The sequence below is a fragment of the Nuphar pumila genome, chromosome 4 (genome assembly GCF_984573655.1).
Source record: "Nuphar pumila chromosome 4, dmNupPumi1.hap1.1, whole genome shotgun sequence".
Classification (NCBI taxonomy): domain Eukaryota; kingdom Viridiplantae; phylum Streptophyta; class Magnoliopsida; order Nymphaeales; family Nymphaeaceae; genus Nuphar; species Nuphar pumila.
This window is the reverse complement of record NC_143252.1, coordinates 10,200,783-10,219,257: the sequence shown is the minus strand read 5'-3', so window position 1 is coordinate 10,219,257 and position 18,475 is coordinate 10,200,783. Positions and strand designations below refer to the sequence as shown.

Sequence of the window (18,475 nt, the reverse complement as noted above, 5' to 3'; positions counted from 1 at the left end):
TTGCAACTGCTCAGTAGTCATGCATTAACAAATTCCTACAGACAGTGACCTGTGATCGGTGTTAGGGGACATCAGGGAGCTTGAATATGAATATACCAAGTTATCCAATTAGTTAAGTTGAATTATTTAGAAAAGGTACATGCACATGGTAACAAAGTTTGAGAATCACAACCCAATGCGAACATGCACTATTCATAGCAATGGTTATTCCTTTGGAACATCAATGGTCAAGATTCCACCATAACAGAAAATATTGAGATAGATCAGATTTGAAAAGTTGTACAAACTATGTCTGTTTTCTAAACTGGCAAACTATGCATACTACCACTTCTGCATGGAGCATCCATGACATCAGCTGAACCATTGGATTAGGTTCAATTCAACAGTCAAAATTTAGTCAAAGCCTCATAAATGATAGTTATGAATTAATTCCCATGCATGAAACAACTCATAATTGGTACCAAGTGAGCAGTCATCCATTTTTTTTAGAGTTTGAATTTTAAACCTAAATCTTATTCATTAGATTGAATTTAATCCAATGGTCTAGATGATGTCATAGATGCTCCATAGGGTCTTGGTTGCATCTTCTCCCTTCTCAGATAGATGTGCGTGTATGTGTGTGTGCGCACATGCATAAACCCAATGACATATTAGTAGGTTTATGTGTAGAATGCGTGTGTGTGTGTGAAAATTCCAACATGATAGGTTTAGGTCACTGTCCTTTAGTTTACCCATTGGGTATCTACCTTCTGCAAAACCTAACAAAGCACATCATGCCATATCTGCAATCACTGCGAGTAATGGTTACGCTCATGCAGTATAGCAGCATGTACCTTCAGGACATGCACGAAAAAATTCTGCCTGAATTTTCATTTGATTTTTTGAATAGCTAGTTAATTTATAAATTTACCAGGTTCTAACTGGTGAGCTCCACGAACAGGTTCTGATGTTCAAATCAGGGTGTGACAAAGCTCATGGCTGGGCATTGCAAGGTGAAAGGATGAGAAAGAATGTTGTAAGTAGACTTGTATCCTGTTTTCCGTCAAGAACACCATTAACCTGTCTGTATCTACAGTTGCGTCATTGCAGGATTTTCTAATATTTCTTGCTTTATGTGTGATCCTCATTTTTTGATGTGGTAGTGATCACATGGTCATGTCATGGTCTGTGTTGCCGTCATTGTCCTCAACTGTGTCACAAATATCGTCGAGATTATGAAAATATGGTCGAGATTATGAAAATATCACTATTTTTTATCTTCAATTTTCAAAAGCCAAAACATTCCCCAGAAAAATGTAATATTTTCAAACATTTTTGCCGAGAACGATATTTTTGACATTGGACCTCAAAAAAATGATTGTTGCCCAACGTCAGGTGGCTACCATGTCATGCATGATCCATGTTGGTGCAAGTGGGATGGTGTCAGGCTTGGCCAAACCCATCCAATGAAACCGCATGGGCTCAAAGTTTAGGTCCCTCATCTTGTTTGTTTTCCGAAGTGTTGTGGCCTAGAGCTCGCCCCCAGCCCATTCGGACTAGTTTTTGGCCCATCTTGCATAGAGCGTTGCATAATAGCAGCTTTGTAAACATATAAGGGGGCATACCTGGCATGGTGCTGTATTCTGATCGCTGGGGAGGGTGGCTTATCCAGCCCTTAAAAGGGGCAGTGAAAGGTTGGGCAGTCTAAGTCAGGCAGGGCCAAAAGGGGCCTCAGCAAACAGGCTGGTCAAAACCGTCCTGCCAAGAGGCTGTGCTCTGCCTTGCCAGGCTTGCAAAACCGGTCTCATCCTAGCTCAGATGGGCTGGACCACCCACCCATGCCCAATGAGCTGCTTGACCTGGTGCCCAAACTTCGAGGATCCACATAAAATATATGCGGATTCCTTATCCTTGCAAATATTGATTACTTTTTGCTTATATTTTATGCGAATTTCGTGAGGTTTACAAAACAAATCTTTTAGTGCGACGCAATTGAAAAATCTATCTTGCAGAGGACGTTTTTCTCAAACCGTTCTTGATATTGGTGCCGTTAAGTTAACGTGCTGATGTGCCAATTTGTCTGTACTTTTTATTGTTTTTTCTTATTTTTAGTGTAGGTGGCCAAAAACATCTTAAAATAGTTGGGCTAGGCATAACCACGAATGTTCATCTTTTTTTTTGGAATGTTGTCCAGGCTGAATTTCAATGCCTGTTTGTCGTTTTTCACCAATTCAGATTTTGTTTGAAATGTTTTTTTGTTTAATTTTTTTGTTCTTTTTTTGTGTTTCTTTAAAATCCTTTAATTTTTAAGATGAAAATCAATAGTAAAGTTTGTCACTAAGGAAAGCTGAGTATATGCACATGTGAAGGTTAAAATGATCATTTTAGTGTAACATTTGCGATTTTGGTCATTGTTTGGATTTTGTCAAATTGTAAGATTTTTTAAAAAATGCAACATTTTACAATAGTCATTTTTTGATCAGAGGACTATCCTAGATTTTCCTGAAAAACCATTGATTTAATTCCTGGATATTGAATTCTTGCCAATGTCGCATTTCCTGTTTTCTATCAAATCTCGCAATATATTGATGGTTATATTTTTTTACAAGAAAATCTCTGAAAAACTTGGGCACATAAATTCAGAAATTGTTCTGTATTTAGGGAAACAAATAATTGTTTGTTATACAATACAGTCATTTTTTGTTAAAAAAATGTGTAATATGTTAAAAATGAAATTACTAAAAATTCAAAAAACATTAGAAGTGTTTGTAAATATCGAGATAAGAACATGATACATGCAACAGCGACAATCGTATTGTGAAATTAAACTTGTCGCGACAAGATGTGATTCATGCGAAGATGTGTTTTTGGTTTGCGAACAATTTTCACATGTTGCAACCATTGTTCGGACAAAAGTTAGGTATAAACACGATTGTGGCGACCATCTCGGACCTAAACTTTGAAACGTTAGAATTCTTGACCAACTTTTCAACACTATGAAATCTTGACCTGTTTGTGTGTGGAACCAGAAGCCCGTTTGTTTCTAGGAAATTAAACACTATTGGCCCCCATCTTGTTTTTGATAATGACAACATAGATGGCTACTAGAATATGAAAACTAATGTGTTAACCGTGATTTTCATGGATGTTTTGTTCTTTTTCGTGAATCTATCTACATGTTTGGTTTTATAAGAACCCACTCTTGAATCTTCATATTTTGATGTATAAACTAGATTTTTTTTAAGGCTTTAAAGTTGATGGCTCATAATCTTTATAATTTTTGAATGCTTGAATATTTATGAAGATTATGAGCCATTGATTTTAAATCCTTAAAAAGATCTAGTTTATGCATCAAAACTGGATGATTCAAGAGTGGGTTCTTATAAAACCAAACATGTAGATAAGGTCCGTATGATTAGATTCAAGAAAAAGAACAAAAAATTCATGAAAATTGCAGTTCACACATTCGTTCTCATATTCTAGACTCTCTCTCTCTCTCTCTCTCTCTATATATATATATATATATATATATATATATATATATATATATATATATATATACACACACTATTGGATCTCGGATCAGATGGGTAGCTGGGGTTCAAGCGGGTGGGGGCAGATACAGATCATAAACATGTTGGTTTTACAAGCAGGTCGGAAAAAATAGTGTGGGTTTAGTAGATCCGATAGAATCCAATAATAAATATGTTGAGAACCAGGCCATAATCGTGTTTGGTTCGAACCACTTTTTATCTATTTAAGAGGAAAACCAATAAACATGAACCATTTTATGCAAATCCAGTGTAAATGCGGGGTCAAATTAGATATGGATCCAGAATTCTACCACGTGTTTCGGGGTGTGTCTGGATGAAGAACTGAACCTACTTTGTACTTTCCGTTTAAAAAAATTTCAATGTCAAATACTTCAACTTTTACTTTTGTCATCTACTGTACGAGTTGCTGCAATTCCACGTACGGTATAAACCTCTCTAGACCAATCCGCTCCTTTGCCTGTCAATAATGTGACACCAACCTAGCTTCAAAGCTCCTTCCTTCATGCTTCTTTGCTATTTCTGGGTCTAATTCTAATCTCTCTCTCTCTCATGTATATCCAAGCAAGAGGTCAGGTATCTTTCGAGAAAAAGATCAACCGACCTAGCTTCAAAGCTTCTTCCTTCATGCTTCCCTGCTGTTTCTGGGTCTAATTCTAATCTCTCTCTCTCTCTCATGTATATCCAAGCAAGAGGTCAGGTATCTTTCGAGAAAAAGATCAACCAACCTAGCTTCAAAGCTTCTTCCTTCATGCTTCCCTGCTGTTTCTGGGTCTAATTCTAATCTCTCTCTCTCTCTCTCTCATGTATATCCAAGCAAGAGGTCAGGTATCTTTCGAGAAAAAGATCAACCAACCTAGCTTCAAAGCTTCTTCCTTCATGCTTCCTTGCTGTTTCTGGGTCTAATTCTAATCTCTCTCTCTCTCTCATATATCCAAGCAAGAGGTCAGGTATCTTTCGAGAAAAAGATCAACCAACCTAGCTTCAAAGCTTCTTCCTTCATACTTCCTTGCTGTTTCTGGGTCTAATTCTAAGCTCTCTCTCTCTCTCTCATATCCAAGCAAGAGGTCAGGTATCTTTCGAGAAAAAGATCAAACATTATTCATGTTAGGCCTAATCAGCTAATTTTTAAAGGGCAGACAAATTGATGGTTATTTTTCCCTTACAGGAAGACCAATCTGCAAAACGTGAATAAAGTGGTAGCTAATTTGCAAAAACTTAATACATTGACAGCCAATGTTGTCAATATCGGTGCATATTCGGCCTGAATCGCCGATACGTATCGTATCCGCAAGAAATCGATATAGAACTGGCCTGAACCGGCTAATTTAAAAAAAAAAAACTGACAATAGTTAAAAATAGTTTTTTAATATTATTTTGACACATGGCTTTCTATGATTAAAAGTTGGGTGATTCAAAACGATTCGGCTCATGGCCCGAGACGATACTGACAACATTTTCAATGTTTGACCACGATGAAACTAACAGCTGTTGACAGAAGGACCAGTTTGTAATAACGGTGAGAAAGGCGAGGACTGATTTGCAGAATGCGATAAGTCAGGGACTAATTTGAAAATAGGCTATAAGGAACCACTTTGCAACCCAAATCTTGAGTAAAAGGAACCATGATTTTTTATACTCTTTGTTCAAAAATAAACAATAAATGCAGATCTTTGCACTAAAAAATTCTCAATGAAAATAAGAAAATAGTGATTTTTCCCCAATAGTCAAACCCTTTTCTAAATTGATTTTGCCATTACTCAACGACACAGAAGCTTTTGATGATGTGATGGTATAGAACAATATCCAACTGTACTGAAACACCAATTTGTGCTAAGCTTTTAATGATAAAAACACTTGAAACATTATCAATAAATTGAAAGCTGACTACATTACAAATAAATTAATAATCAACCAAATCTAGTAATCACAACTCCCAATTAAAATCAATTTTCTTAAATATCCTATTGCAATTCAATTTAAAACCAAATAGCCTAAGTGAGACTAATTAATCTCTACATTGGATAATCAAAAAAAGGTATTGAACTAAAAAGTACACGGTAGTTCTAATACATCCCACTGTTTTGCACTCACTTTCTCTAACAAATGCATATTAACCATAACAAACAGTTTCCTCATGCTACACTTCCAATAGGTCAAAAAGTATCAAGCCCCCCCAAACTGTTTAGAACTCTCAGCCCTGCCTTCATTTTTTTTTTCTGATGACGAAGTTCCCTACCGGAGCCGATAATCTTCGAGTGAAGTCACCGACACCAAATCCCTTACGAAGCTCACCAGTGAAAGGCACCTGCACGCCCGGTGGGAGTCGAGCTCCTTCCTACTTATCCCCCCTTGGAGAGAAGATGGAGTCCATGCTATTACTGCTACTGCTTCCCGAGTTGAACATGACATCTGCATACTCCAAGAACTGATCCTCCATGCTCCTGACCCGCTCCTCGCCCTCCGGCATGCGCAGGCCACCGACCGTGTATGCGCTCGTCGGCGAGGGTTCGAGCCTCTCTGACTCCATGGCTATAAGGGGGTTGATGAGGATGGACATGGGGGTTTGGCACGTGTGGTGATCATAGTATGTGATCTCGAACGTGTGAGGATCCTCGTCCGTCCGTTGCACCTGCTTCTTGGCATCACAGCCGAAGAATGTCTTGTTGGTGCACCTGTAGTAGCTCCTGTGAAGGAAGCAACGACGCAAGGTCAAGGCACGAGTGAGTTCAAAGTTTGAAATTTAAACGGTCAAATTTTGAAAACGTGGACTAACGGTTAAAAAAGAGCAACGAGGGTGAAAGGAGGTGGGTGGTGACACCATCACGACGAAACAAGATTCACTCCGGAATTTTATGCTAAGATCCATATTCTAAAACAAAATGTTGGATTAGAATTGGACATCTGACCAAACCCAATTCATTTGGACCCTTTATTGGCGGCAACCCCCGAAAAAAGAGAGTAGGGATGCCAACGGGTAGGATTTGGTTTGGATCTTCATTGACCTAATCAGATTCGAAGTCTGGTGGAGAAAAATAAAACCGAATCCTCTAAAACCTGATATTTACACTTAATCGGATTCAAATTGGGATTTCAATGCAAAATTAATATCGAATTCAAATCTAATTTTTAATTACATTCGAATTTAGCTATCGAATCCAATTAGCGACTGATCGGATTTGGGTCGGATGTCGGGTTACATCTGGCCCGTTGACATCCGTAAGAGAGAGAGAGAGAGAGAGAGAGAGAGAGAGAGAGAGAGAGAGAGAGAGAGAGAGAGAGAGAGAGAGAGAGAGAGGTTGTAATTCTCCCCAACACGGTCGGGAAACGCCATGACCAACGGCAAGTCACCGACTTTTCTCCTTTTCTACTGATTCAAACAATCTAGGGATTGAAAAAGAAAGAGGGAAAGAACGACAGGAGGTGAACAGGGGTAGTAGGAATTTGGTACGGTGAAGATTGATCGGATTTGGCGGGAAGGGAATCCGGCAAGACTTGTTCCTGCATGCCAGCAACGGCTATTTTTTTCAGTTACCAACGTGCAAAATTTGAAAAGGAAATATGCATCCATACCTTGGAAACCTTGATCCCAAGATCTCCTTCTGCCCATATTTCCTCCAAGTGAACCCATCGTTCGGTATGATCTCCACGTTTCCCATCTGTGGTGCGGGCACCCTAATCGTTTTCTTCTCGCTAGGCCCTCTCCTGCAAAAACCAATATCCCAATTTTCTCAGTTCTTGTTTATTTTCCCATTTTGTTTCTTCCTCCCATTTCTTGGTTTTAGATTTCACACCTCTTCTTCAATCCTTTCGCCGCCGGAAAACCCGATCTGCCGGAATCCGACGTCTCCACGACGGCGGCTGCCTCATTGCACCCCTTGAGCTGTACCAGCATATCTGCATCATGAGTGGTCACGACATGGTTCGTTGCTCTAGTGAACTCGTTCTCGAGCATGTCGAAGGGGTCCAGGATCTCCGGCGCCTTCGCCTTGTTCTCCGCCAACCAGAGCGCAGCGGCACCGGCACCGGCACCGGCGTTTTGAGAATTCAATAAATTCATGGCGTTGATGAAGGCATTTATGATGTCTTGGCATGAGTTTGAGAGGTCATCAGGTGGGTTTTGTAGGTTGGACTCAAGCCTCTTGGCTAGCTCACAGCCACGGAGGATGAAGGTCAGGGCGTCCTCCATTAGGTCAGGTGTGGAAATAGGGATAGCCTTTGCTGGGTTGGGAAGGGAGGGCTAAGGGTTAGGAAGGGAGGGCTTAAATAGACAGGGGGCACACGTTGGTACGAAGAATGGACTCGAGGTTAATCCCTGTTTACACGTTAAGGTTGGGTGTGTTTGAATGGTTGACTCTTTCTTGGTCATCTTGATTTTTTTTTCTTTTTTTTCTTTTAAATGTGCTTTGACTTTTGAGTCCAAAAGGGAAGACCTTCCCCTGTCCTTTCCTTCTCGAAGGTTTGAAAAAGTTGATGACAAGTCCACAAATAGGAGACAGGTGGGTCCAAGACTAGGTGTGTGTGCCATGCCCACAAGGGCTCTCCTCATCTGATAGGGGCTACTTGTAAATGTCACCAAGTTGACGGGACGTCACAAGTTCGAAACCCATGGGTGGCATCCATTGCTGCAAGGTCAAAGCTGGGTGTATAGACTCCTCTGCCGGTAGAGGGACCTAATTAAGGGTTTTACCAAACCGAGGTCAGCCAAGGTGCGATCTGTGATCAGGGGTTTCTCTTGGATTATTCCCCCCCCCCCCCCCCCCAAAAAAAAAAAATTGTGTGCCCTATAATGCCCACAAGGGCTCTGCTCATCCAGTAGGGGCCATTTATGAATGTCACCAAGTTAGAAACCCACAAGTGTCGTCTCTTACCACAAGGTGGGTCGAAGCTGGGTGAAATCCCTAGGGGGGACCTTCAGGGTTTTTCCCTTGAATTATCTAAAAAAAAACATTGTGTGCTCTATGACGTGTATAAGCATTCAAGTTTTGGACTTGGAGCATATACCCGGTTTTGAGGTCCTATTTTAAGACACCCATGTGATTACGGGTCAAAATCTAACAGGATCCAGTACATTATGTCTATGTCTGAGTGTGATTCGGCATGCTTGAACTTAATTGGATAATCCCAATTTCATGTTTTCAAATTAATTTCAAGTAAAATTATTCGGGAATAAGTTAAAATCCCGGTTCGGTCCAGAGGCTTATTTGATCCAATTGATGTGATGGATCCGGATTTAACTAGGTTGAGTTTAGTCTTAAATCGATGCAATCCCAGTTTTAATTTCCTTTGTTTAAAAAATTCATGGAATATGTATTTGATCTGGATCCATCCCAAATGTTCGAAACCCGTTTTGATTTTAAGTGTGCGTAGTATCCCACCAATTTATAATCCAACCCTTTTTATAGGAATATATAGCTCATTTGATCCTCTTCCTGTAATCTAGTCATAATTTTCACAAAATTTGAGGAACACCTATTGGATTCGGATCCATCTCAAATGCCCAAAACCCGGTCGGGTTCTAAGGGGGAGTAGTATCCTTCCACCTCCTTAGCCAACCTTTGTAAGGAATGACTCGTTTAAATCTAGTCATTAGTTTTCCTGTTAAAACTTTTTTTTTTTATGATGAATGACCCTCGCGAGAATCGGGTTACATAATGAGCCCACCTCCATGTGAGATAAACCCCCGGTGCCTAAACCCTTACGGAGCCTACCTGTTAAAAGGAACTCGCGCAGCCAACGGGTGTTGAATCCAGGACAAAGGGGTCAACACCTTCTCTCCAAGCCAGCTGCCACTCAAGCGGGTGTAGTTTTCTTGTTAAAACTGTTAAACTTAACCTATGACGTTATGATAAGTTAAATTCCTTTTATGCTTATAACTACTTGTGCAGATTCGGCAGAAGGCTTTTAGATGACTAAATCATGTTTAATATTAGTTTTTTATATGCTTATTTTCTTGATGAAATGAATTTGTTTTAAAAAACTTTTGGCTTTTGTTTTTTTGAATTTTTTAGCAAAAAGTTTCCTTTTCTTCACCTCTAAAATGACTTAATATCATAATGCTGTGGATCTGAAACCCCCTCGATCCATTTCTAAGAGCTTGAATATAGGGTACCATTTGGAGTCATGCCTATTTTTCTTAGACAGGAAATGACTGTATTGTCCTCTATAAATGATGCATTCTCACAAAAACTCACAAATATGCCAAAATTTTTTGCATGTCTAAAATCATTGATTCTCAAGTTATTTAGGGTCGTTTTACCCTTCGCAATATATTTGTCCAGACCTCTCGAACGAATATATTATAAACCACTTGATGTTGGCACAAATATGGAGGCCACCTTAGTTTGATTTTAACTGTTTTTAAATGTTCACAACGAGCATTATGAGGTCTGCGCAAATATTTGTGTGAACATCAAGAGGTTCGCACGAAGTTTACAACATATTTGTGCAAACGTCAGTAGGAGGTTCCAATATATTTGTGCGAGCGTCGAGATGTTCGCAACATATTTGTGCGAATGTCAAAAGCTTCTCAACATGTTTGTGCAAATGTTAGAAGATTCACATGAGAACATTAAGTTCACAACATATTGGTGTGAATGTCAGCACATATAAGTTGTGAAAGTTAAAATAATCCTAAATAAGTCAAAAATTAATAATTTTGGACATGATGAGAATTGTGGCATATTTGTGGGTTTTGGTGAGAATACCCTACCTTTAGAATCATTTTTCATTTCCTAAATGTTGTCATATTTCAAAACAATAAATTGCCAATGAGATCATGATTTTTTTTAAAATACCAAGATTTTATTGAAATAATGGATATAATAATAATAATATGATTATATACTTTTTAAATAAAATGATTATATACTCAATTTTCTGGGAAATATGCATTTGATTAAAAAAGTTCCTGATTTTTTTACCTTTTGCACACTTTATTCTGATATTTATTCTTAATTTCTAATATTTAAATAAAACTGAGAAATTCTGAAAATATCATGGCATGCACATGGGACACGTACAGAGTGAAGTTAACTTTAACTATATCAATAAATAGGTTTGAAGTTTGAGAGGAAATCCAATGATCGGACTGAATACCTTGCGCAGTCCAATCACTAGATGCCACACATCAGGGTGGGATGCATCCAATCACTCGGCTGAGTAGATGATTGGATCCTGCTCTCTTGATGTTTAGTGTGCATTTGAAGAATTGGGATCAGGTGTCCGTCCGCGGGACACACCAAAAGCAGGCTCCATGCAAACGCGGGAGGTGCGGACACAATATTAGTGTGTTTCGCGAATGCTTATTTGGTGTCGGCCGCTGCGCCCTGGCCCCAAGTTTGTCTTTTGATGTTTTGAATAGTGTTGTGGAAAAACCTTTCTCAGCACACATGCGTGCACTAGGGGTGGTGACAATGGGTCAGGTATGATCTAATCCCGATCTGTACTGGATCCGTTAGGGTGAGCATTTGGAAGCAAAACAAGAGGTTTAAGTAACTATTCGGGTCTACAGAGCTGAGTACGGTTTATGAAATTTCATATTTAGATCTGATCCAAGTTTTGATTAGGATCCACAAATGTTCAATATAGAAAACATTTAAAAAAAATATTATTTTACCAGGTATGGACCAAGTGTAGTTTATATAAACTTCATAGATCCTGAGAATGATTTTTCCTATGCTAGATCTAGTCGAACTCAGGTTCGGACCCTGTATCAGTACTCCAGATCCAGACCCACCAGGGTCCAGTGAAGCACCACTAATGCATCTAGCAGCTGTACATTTGCATGGTCTTGCATGCGTGCAACTCATACCTCATAGAACAAGAGGCATGCATAGAAGCCCATGTAAAAAAAAATTATTACTATTTAATGAGCTGAACTGAGTTGAGCTAAATACCTATTTTTCATATGCATAAAAGACCATGTAATTAAATAAATAAATAAATAAATATTTAATGAGCCGGTATGAGCTGAACTGAGCTAAGCCAAATACTTATTTTTCATATTCAGCTTGCCAAACCTATTTTACTAGTTCAAACATGCTCTTTACAAGCTAAGCATGGGCTGCAGTTTGGTTCCACTCATCCCTTATATCATCCTCTGTTTTGATGCCTCTCTTAAATCTTAATTATGATGCACGTTGTTTTGATCAAATTTGACCTTGTAGATGAATTCAACATGGCCAATTTAATAAGAATCGACCCTTGAATCATATTTTTTGACCAAAAATATAATTTTTTAAATCACAAAATTTTATATTTGGTCACCCATTGATTTTTGAATCACCAAAAAATCTTGCACTCAAGTCAGATTTCAGTGATTTAAATGTTGATCTTCACTAACCGAATGATGTAGATCACATCTATGGAGTATGATTTAATTAATAAAAAAGCTTACATCAATGAAACCCTAAGAGTGGTTGATGTAGTGGGGTGGGCCTTGGCTGCTAGATGGGCAGTCAAGGTTCGATTCCCATGAGCATCGCTAACGCCTAGCATAGATCCAGTAAATCCTTGTTCTGCAAACTTCAACATATAAAGATCCAAGAAAATGCAAATTGCAAAATCTAAAAGTTTGAAAACCAAACTCAGAAATGACATTATATTAATCTCTACATGACCATTTTAATCTGAAACCAAGAAAACATATTTTTTTTAATAGTCAAGAAAAAAATATATAAAAAACATTCAAAGAGAGAAGAAAGGAAAACCTATAAATTTTTTCATCTTAAAGTTGAAGACACTAGTGTATGATAAGATGCATTGGCCTGGTCCGGCAAGCTGGGGTTAGGCAGACCCCCACCAGTTATTATTCAACGTACCACTGAGGATTGAACTGGATTGAGCTGGCAACGTCCCAACACAAGGAAACGTGCATTGACAGCTCCTACCAACCACGCAGAGCCTCCATTTCCAAACATGATTGTGCATTGTCTTTGTGCAAATATGATTGAAATTTGAAATATCAAACAAAAGATTCTAAGGTTCGTTTATTTGATCATATTTAGAATTACGTAGCCTAACAAAATTAAGAAAGTTTATCTTGATTAATAGAGCTTATCAACATTAGAAAGTTTGACCAACAGGGGCTCCACTTGTCTGGTAGGAGCAGCTAGTGCACGTCACCTTGTGTTGGGATGTTACAAGTTCAAATCCCAATGGTGTCGCTGTATAACTGGTAGGGGTCTGCCTATAACCCTAGCTTGCCTTTCAAAACAAAAAAATTAGAAAGTTTGAGTCTATCAAAATTACAATCCCTCGTCAGGCACTCTCGCGAGGGCTCCACATATGTGGTTAGGTGGGTTGGCTTAAGGCATTCAAGTTGAAGAATGTCACAAGTTTCGATGCATGGGCCGGGTGTGCATCCCTTGGATTATGACCAAAGCAGCTGGCTCCGGGTGAGCAAGGGGCATGACTCAGAGGTTTTAATCACTTTGGACATGGGCCATTAGGGATGGCAGTGGACTAGGGAAAAAACGAAGCCTGCTCCTCCTTGCCCCGTTTGGACCGGGGATGGAGGTTAAAATCAAAACCCATGCGGGGATGAACTTACGCTTTCCTCCGCTCCATCCCATGCCCATCCCGCCCCACCCTGCCCCTCCTTATCTTCAATCCATCTTTAAGGATGGCAGTGGACCGCACCCCGCCTCGCCCCGTTTGGATCGGGGATGGAGGACATGAAATGGGGATGGAGGGCAGGATTTTGAGACAGGGCGGGGGTAGAGACCTTGTCCCCCACCCCGGTCCACTGCCTCCCTATGGGCCATACTGCAGAGTGTCAAACTCTCATGGGCCTTACCACCTGAGCCGGGGTTCCCCCTTGATTAAAAAAAAGAAAAAAATGTGGGGGGATAACAATTCAATCAAAAGAGATGTAATGAGACCTTACCTACATTTTATTGTTTCACGTTATTTTTTGTGTTATTTTCAGCTTTTCAAAATAATTCAATTTCTAGTGTTTCGTTTTTTTTGAGAGATAAGGCAAACATTTTATTTATCTGTCAACATTTACAGATTTACATAATTACACCCCTGACCTTACAGGACAGTCTGATTTACAAATGAGCAGCAGCCATGGACGCTTCACGGGTTTCCCTACCAATTCTGATTTGAATTGCCTGCAAGTTCGGAACTACACCCTGAAAAATAAATTCGTTACGGGACAGCCACATCTGTCTCCAAGTAACTAATAACCATCGTCTCCATTTGTAACCTTTTTCGCCTTCATGCCAATGAGCTAACAGGTCACATGGGCGTGCAGGCTGGACCGATGGCACTGTTCCTCAAAATCTGAGGTGCAGTTTCATAAACCAGCTGCACTCTGCAAACATGTGCTCCCAACTCTCCACGCTCTTCTTGCATAGGCTGCATCTACTCGCCAATCTGAATCCCCGTTGTTGCTTATAGCATGCTGGTTTTACACTAGCCAACCAAACAACAAGGTTTCCCCTTCTCCCAAAGACACTTTTTAGGCAGCCAAATGACTGAGGGAGTAACCTGCACCTCATAACATGACGCTACAGAGAGCAAACCAGCCTTGCCATGCACCCATTTAATCTTATCGGTACTAACTGTGAGTGCTACCTCACTAAGCATGCACATTAATCCCCTCATTTGCTGAATTGTGACTTCATTATAACTACGCTCAACATTTAGGTGCCATTCCCTAGCACCCATGACCCAACCTATATTCCCAAACCAAGCCACCCGTGCCTCTGCATATGTGAAGCAAGTCCAAGAACTTCTAAGTGAGATTTTTGCGACAGACATCCTACCAAAAACTTATGCATTCACCGTTGCCCACCTCTACCTTTACACTTTGTAAGAAGACATTCAACACTTTAACCATCCCATTCCAAAAGCCAGATCCCTTCTTTCATTTGGTATTCTCAGTCCATGGCTAGGGCAAAGCCAGAGAGGTATCGAGTCTACAACTTTTAGTACTTTGATTTTGGTATCAAGTCTACAATTTCAAGAATGGTAGTCCTATAGATTTTGCATCCAAACATAAGTAGAAAGAAGAAATGTCTGTGTACCCGTTAAGGCCTGTTAACTTAAGTTCAGGTTTGTCCCACATTTGAAGGAGATTCCGCAGCGACGTCCCAACCAGTGGGTCCCACATCTCATCAGATAACTTCCAAGAATCCTGATCAAGATCAAGAAGCCTTCGAGAACACCAAAAAATCAAGAATCCTTATCAAGATCAAGAAGCCTTCAAGAACACCAAAAAATCAAGAGTTCTGATCAAGATCAAGAAGCCAAGAATCAAGAACACCAAGAAATCACGAATCCTAATCCGACTAAGAATAACTTAAAGAAGAATAGTAGGATTGTTGCTGTTGATAGAGTCCTATACAAAGAAAAACATCCCATGCAGGCAGGGGTGCAGGACCCTGGTGGGAGTCCAACACTATCAGTTCATAAATTTTTCAAAGACAATGACATGTTTTTTTAATTTCATCATGATTGGTGTTATGTTAGGGATTACAAAATAGGAAAAACAATTTTACCGGGTACCAATGATCATGGTCTCTACAAATTGGATGTTCCTCAGGTGATAAGGCAAACGTGTGGAGCGTATGCTTATATTAGAGAGAAAGCATCAATTGAGCAGTGGCATCCGAGGATGGGGCATCTGCATTTTATATAGTTCATCAGATTTTGAATAAGCATGGACTTTCTTTTATACACAATAGCTTGTCAAATGGCTAAAAGTCATGCTTTACCTTTTAAAGCTTCTTTTCAAAGTTGATGGATCTCTTGATTTAATTTATTCTGATGCACAGGAAACAACTCAAAGGACATCTTTATTATGTTTCATTTGTGGATGCTTATTCTGGGTTTAATTGGATATTTATTGTTGAAAGAAAATCTCAACTCTTTCTTGTGTTTTAAAGTTTTCAAAAGCTTATAGAAACCAAATTTGGTAGACATATAAGAGCTCTCCAGAGTAATTAGGGAGGAGAGTACAAACCACTTTACACGTATTTTAAAACATGTGGCATCGAGCATTGAATCACTTGCCCTACCAAAAAAGCCCCCCTTTCAGATTTTGTTTAAAACTGTCCCAATTATAATTTTTTTAAAACTTTTGGGTGTACTTTTTTTTCTTATCTGGGATCATTTAATAGTCACAAGCTTTAGTTTAGAAGCACAAAATGTGTATTTATGAGATATAGTGGTCGACACAAAGGCTATATTTGTCTTGACCTTATGATTGGTAAAACAACAATTTGATAAAATAAACTTTTCATTTAAGACATCCACTCAACCTCTACCTCCGGTGTCTCCAACTATTCCACTTTTACCCATTCCCCTATCCACCAACCCCATAGTGCTCCAAGTGCTCATGCAGATCTGGTCCCTCTCCCTAGTTTGTCTATCGTAGCTCCATCACCTGTGTTCTTAAACCCGCCCCCTTTTAAGAACTCATCCTTCCCCTGTTGAGATAAGCTCTAATCAAACCCCTCAACTTAACTAACCTTCTAGTCATGCACGCCATATGGTTACCCGTTCTCAATCAGGTTCTTTGAAACCCAAAACTTATCTCTCCACTAGATATCCTATTTCCCAAGTGTTTCTCACTAAATTCACTAAGGACTCTGAACCTTCTTACGACACCCAAGCTCACAAGCTTCCTCAATGGCATCAAGCTATGGTTGAGGAGTTCAATGCTCTTTTAAATAATGACACTTAGAACCTTGATCCTCTTAGACCCAATACTAATATTGTTGGTTTTAAATGAATCTTTAAAATCAAGTGTCTTACAAGGATATAGTTTAGACGAAGGGATTGATTATTTAGTCCAGTGGTTAAACCCCCTACTATTCCTGTTGTGCTTAGTATTGTTGTGACTCTTGAGTGGTCTATTTATCAGTTGGAGGCTCATAATGACTTTCTTAATGACCTTTTTGTAAAAAGAAGTTTACATGATTCTTGATATCTTCTCATTTTTGCGAGTTACATAAAACTTTTTACCATGCACTTGGTACCAAAGATTAAGCTCCTTTTTTATTAGTGACTTTTTTGGGTTAGGTTGATACATCTTTGTTTATTCTTCATCAGGATAGTCTTCTTATTTATATTCTTATATATGTTGATGATATCATTGTTAGTTCCTTTAGCTATATAGCTCTCATCATTTGCCCTTAAAGACTTGGGTGACTTACATTTCTTTTTGGGTATTTGATCTATTTTTACTTTTGGTGGCATGTTTTTTGTCTCAGCAAAATATGTGATTGATCTGCTGGACAATACCAACATTACTGAGGCAAAGTCGGTAACCACATCCATTGCTATCTCAACTAAGTTGTCACTTCATGATGGTGACCCACTTCCAGATCCAACCCAATATAGGCAAGTCGTGGGTGCTCTGACTATGACCAAAACTGACTTAGCCTCCATGGTAAACAAAGTACGTCAATATATGCATCAACCTACCACTACCCATTGCATTGTTGTCAAACAGATCCTTCGCTATATTAAACATGCATTGCACTTTAGCCTATTTATTCTCTGGTGCACCAACTTCAACATATCTCCCTTCTTAGATGTAGACTGGGCTAATGTCATAGAAAACCCACTGACGATTTTGCGGTGTTTCTTCGTCAGTCTCTTATTTTCTAGTCAGCCTAAAAACAACACACTATGGCCCGCTTTAGCGTTGAGGCTAAATACAGATCCTAGTCTAATACTGCTACTGAAGCTCTTTGGTTCACATTTTTATTGAAAGATCTTTACATTGCTGGCTTTGCTCCACCCACGCTTTGGTCTGACAATATTGGTGCCACTTATCATTCTGCTAATCCTATCTTTCATAACGACCCCAAATATATTGATATTGATGTACATTTAAATCAGGATCATATTGATAAGAAGAACCTCCAAGTTTAATATCTATCTTAGGTGGATCAACTGAATGACCTCATGACTAAACCCTTGTTTAATACTCGGTTTAATCAACTGTGGGACAAGCTCAACACCCTGCCTCGACCATTGAGTTTAAGGGGGGGTGTAAACGTAAGTTCATGTTTGAAAGCATCCTATCTAGTGGGCCCCACATTTGAAGGAAATCCCTTAGGGACTGCCGAGTCAGTGGGTCCCACATTTCATCATCAAACTTCCTAGAATCCTGATCAAGATCAAGAAGCCAAGAATCAAGAACACCAAGAAATCCAGAATTCAGATTCGATTAAGATTAGCTCAAAGAAGAATAGTAGGACTGTTGCTGTTGATAGAGTCCTGCAAGAAAAATGTCTCATACAAGCAGGGCCGCAGGACCCTGGTAGGAGTCCAGCTTGTATTAGATTAATTAAGAAGAGAGCATGCTCTCCTAAACAACTGTAATCTATATATATTCATTAAAGGAACATCTCATCTCTGAATTTGTTGACGAGTGATAGAGAGAATTTTTTTCGTAGGCTTAGACGTATACTGGGTCAAACCACGTTACATCCTGCGCACTTGTGTGAGCTTATCCAAATTAACAGGGCACTGAAGGAGGGCATATTGTACACAACCGATACTATATTCAACCTTCACCACATATCAAGGAAATCTCTCTGGAGTCTAGTTTCACAGTTCCTATGTGAAATGCACAATTCCTAATGAAATGTGTGGTGGGGGATCATGTGCAATGTCATTGGACACTTTTAGTGTCCTGCTACACTTGATCACCCATCATTCTCATCTGATGTTGGCCCCACAACTTACAAGTGAGCCCAACAACTGACAGAATGTATCCAAAAGATGGTTGGTGATCAGGTGCAGCAGCATGCAGAAAGCATACAATCACATTGCACCTGATCTGCCCGTTAACAGTCCCCTGTTTATGTCTGTGGTGTAAAACTCCATGATTACTTTCTATCCTGTCCACCATAGTTTTTCATTAGCTTCAACTTGACCACAAAGGATGCACACTTCAGTATCAAACTCATAATGCCCTT

General features: G+C 39.4%; 2 protein-coding genes across 6 annotated transcripts in view; one reads left to right on the top strand and one right to left on the bottom strand.

Moving 5' to 3' along the window:
- LOC149839333 (DEAD-box ATP-dependent RNA helicase 20-like) overlaps positions 1 to 1,120 on the top strand; it is a 76,545-nt gene extending 75,425 nt beyond the window's left edge. For 2 of the 4 annotated variants that reach the window (XM_090002467.1, XM_090002469.1), the window contains one exon: positions 941 to 1,120. The gene's annotated coding sequence lies outside the window, so the exon portion shown is untranslated. Of the gene's footprint in view, positions 1 to 913 lie in introns of all 4 variants that reach the window. The other 2 variants (XM_090002468.1, XM_090002470.1) reach the window with 1 other exon arrangement.
- A 4,249-nt stretch (positions 1,121 to 5,369) lies between these two features.
- On the bottom strand, positions 5,370 to 7,765 carry LOC149839332 (WRKY transcription factor 55-like). 2 transcript variants are annotated; one of them, XM_090002471.1, is made up of 4 exons: positions 7,325 to 7,765; positions 7,104 to 7,235; positions 6,882 to 7,031; positions 5,370 to 6,217 (listed from the first exon to the last, which is right to left on the bottom strand). In XM_090002471.1, the coding sequence occupies exons 1-4, from the start codon at positions 7,717 to 7,719 to the stop codon at positions 5,869 to 5,871; spliced, it is 1,026 nt and encodes a 341-aa protein (XP_089858597.1). In that variant the 5' UTR covers positions 7,720 to 7,765; the 3' UTR covers positions 5,370 to 5,868. The 2 variants fall into 2 exon arrangements, with proteins under 2 accessions (XP_089858597.1, XP_089858598.1); XM_090002472.1 differs by lacking the exon at positions 6,882 to 7,031.
- Positions 7,766 to 18,475: the final 10,710 nt, after the last annotated feature.

Coding starts and splice junctions, on each gene's coding strand:
- LOC149839332 (XM_090002471.1), bottom strand. CDS start 7,719: ATGGAGGACGCCCTGACCTTCATCCTCCGTGGCTGTGAGCTAGCCAAG. Junction 7,032..7,103: donor TTGGGATCAAGGTTTCCAAG/GTATGGATGCAT, acceptor GCTGGCATGCAG/GAACAAGTCTTGCCGGATTC. Junction 6,218..6,881: donor GTAGAAAAGGAGAAAAGTCG/GTGACTTGCCGT, acceptor CTTCCTTCACAG/GAGCTACTACAGGTGCACCA.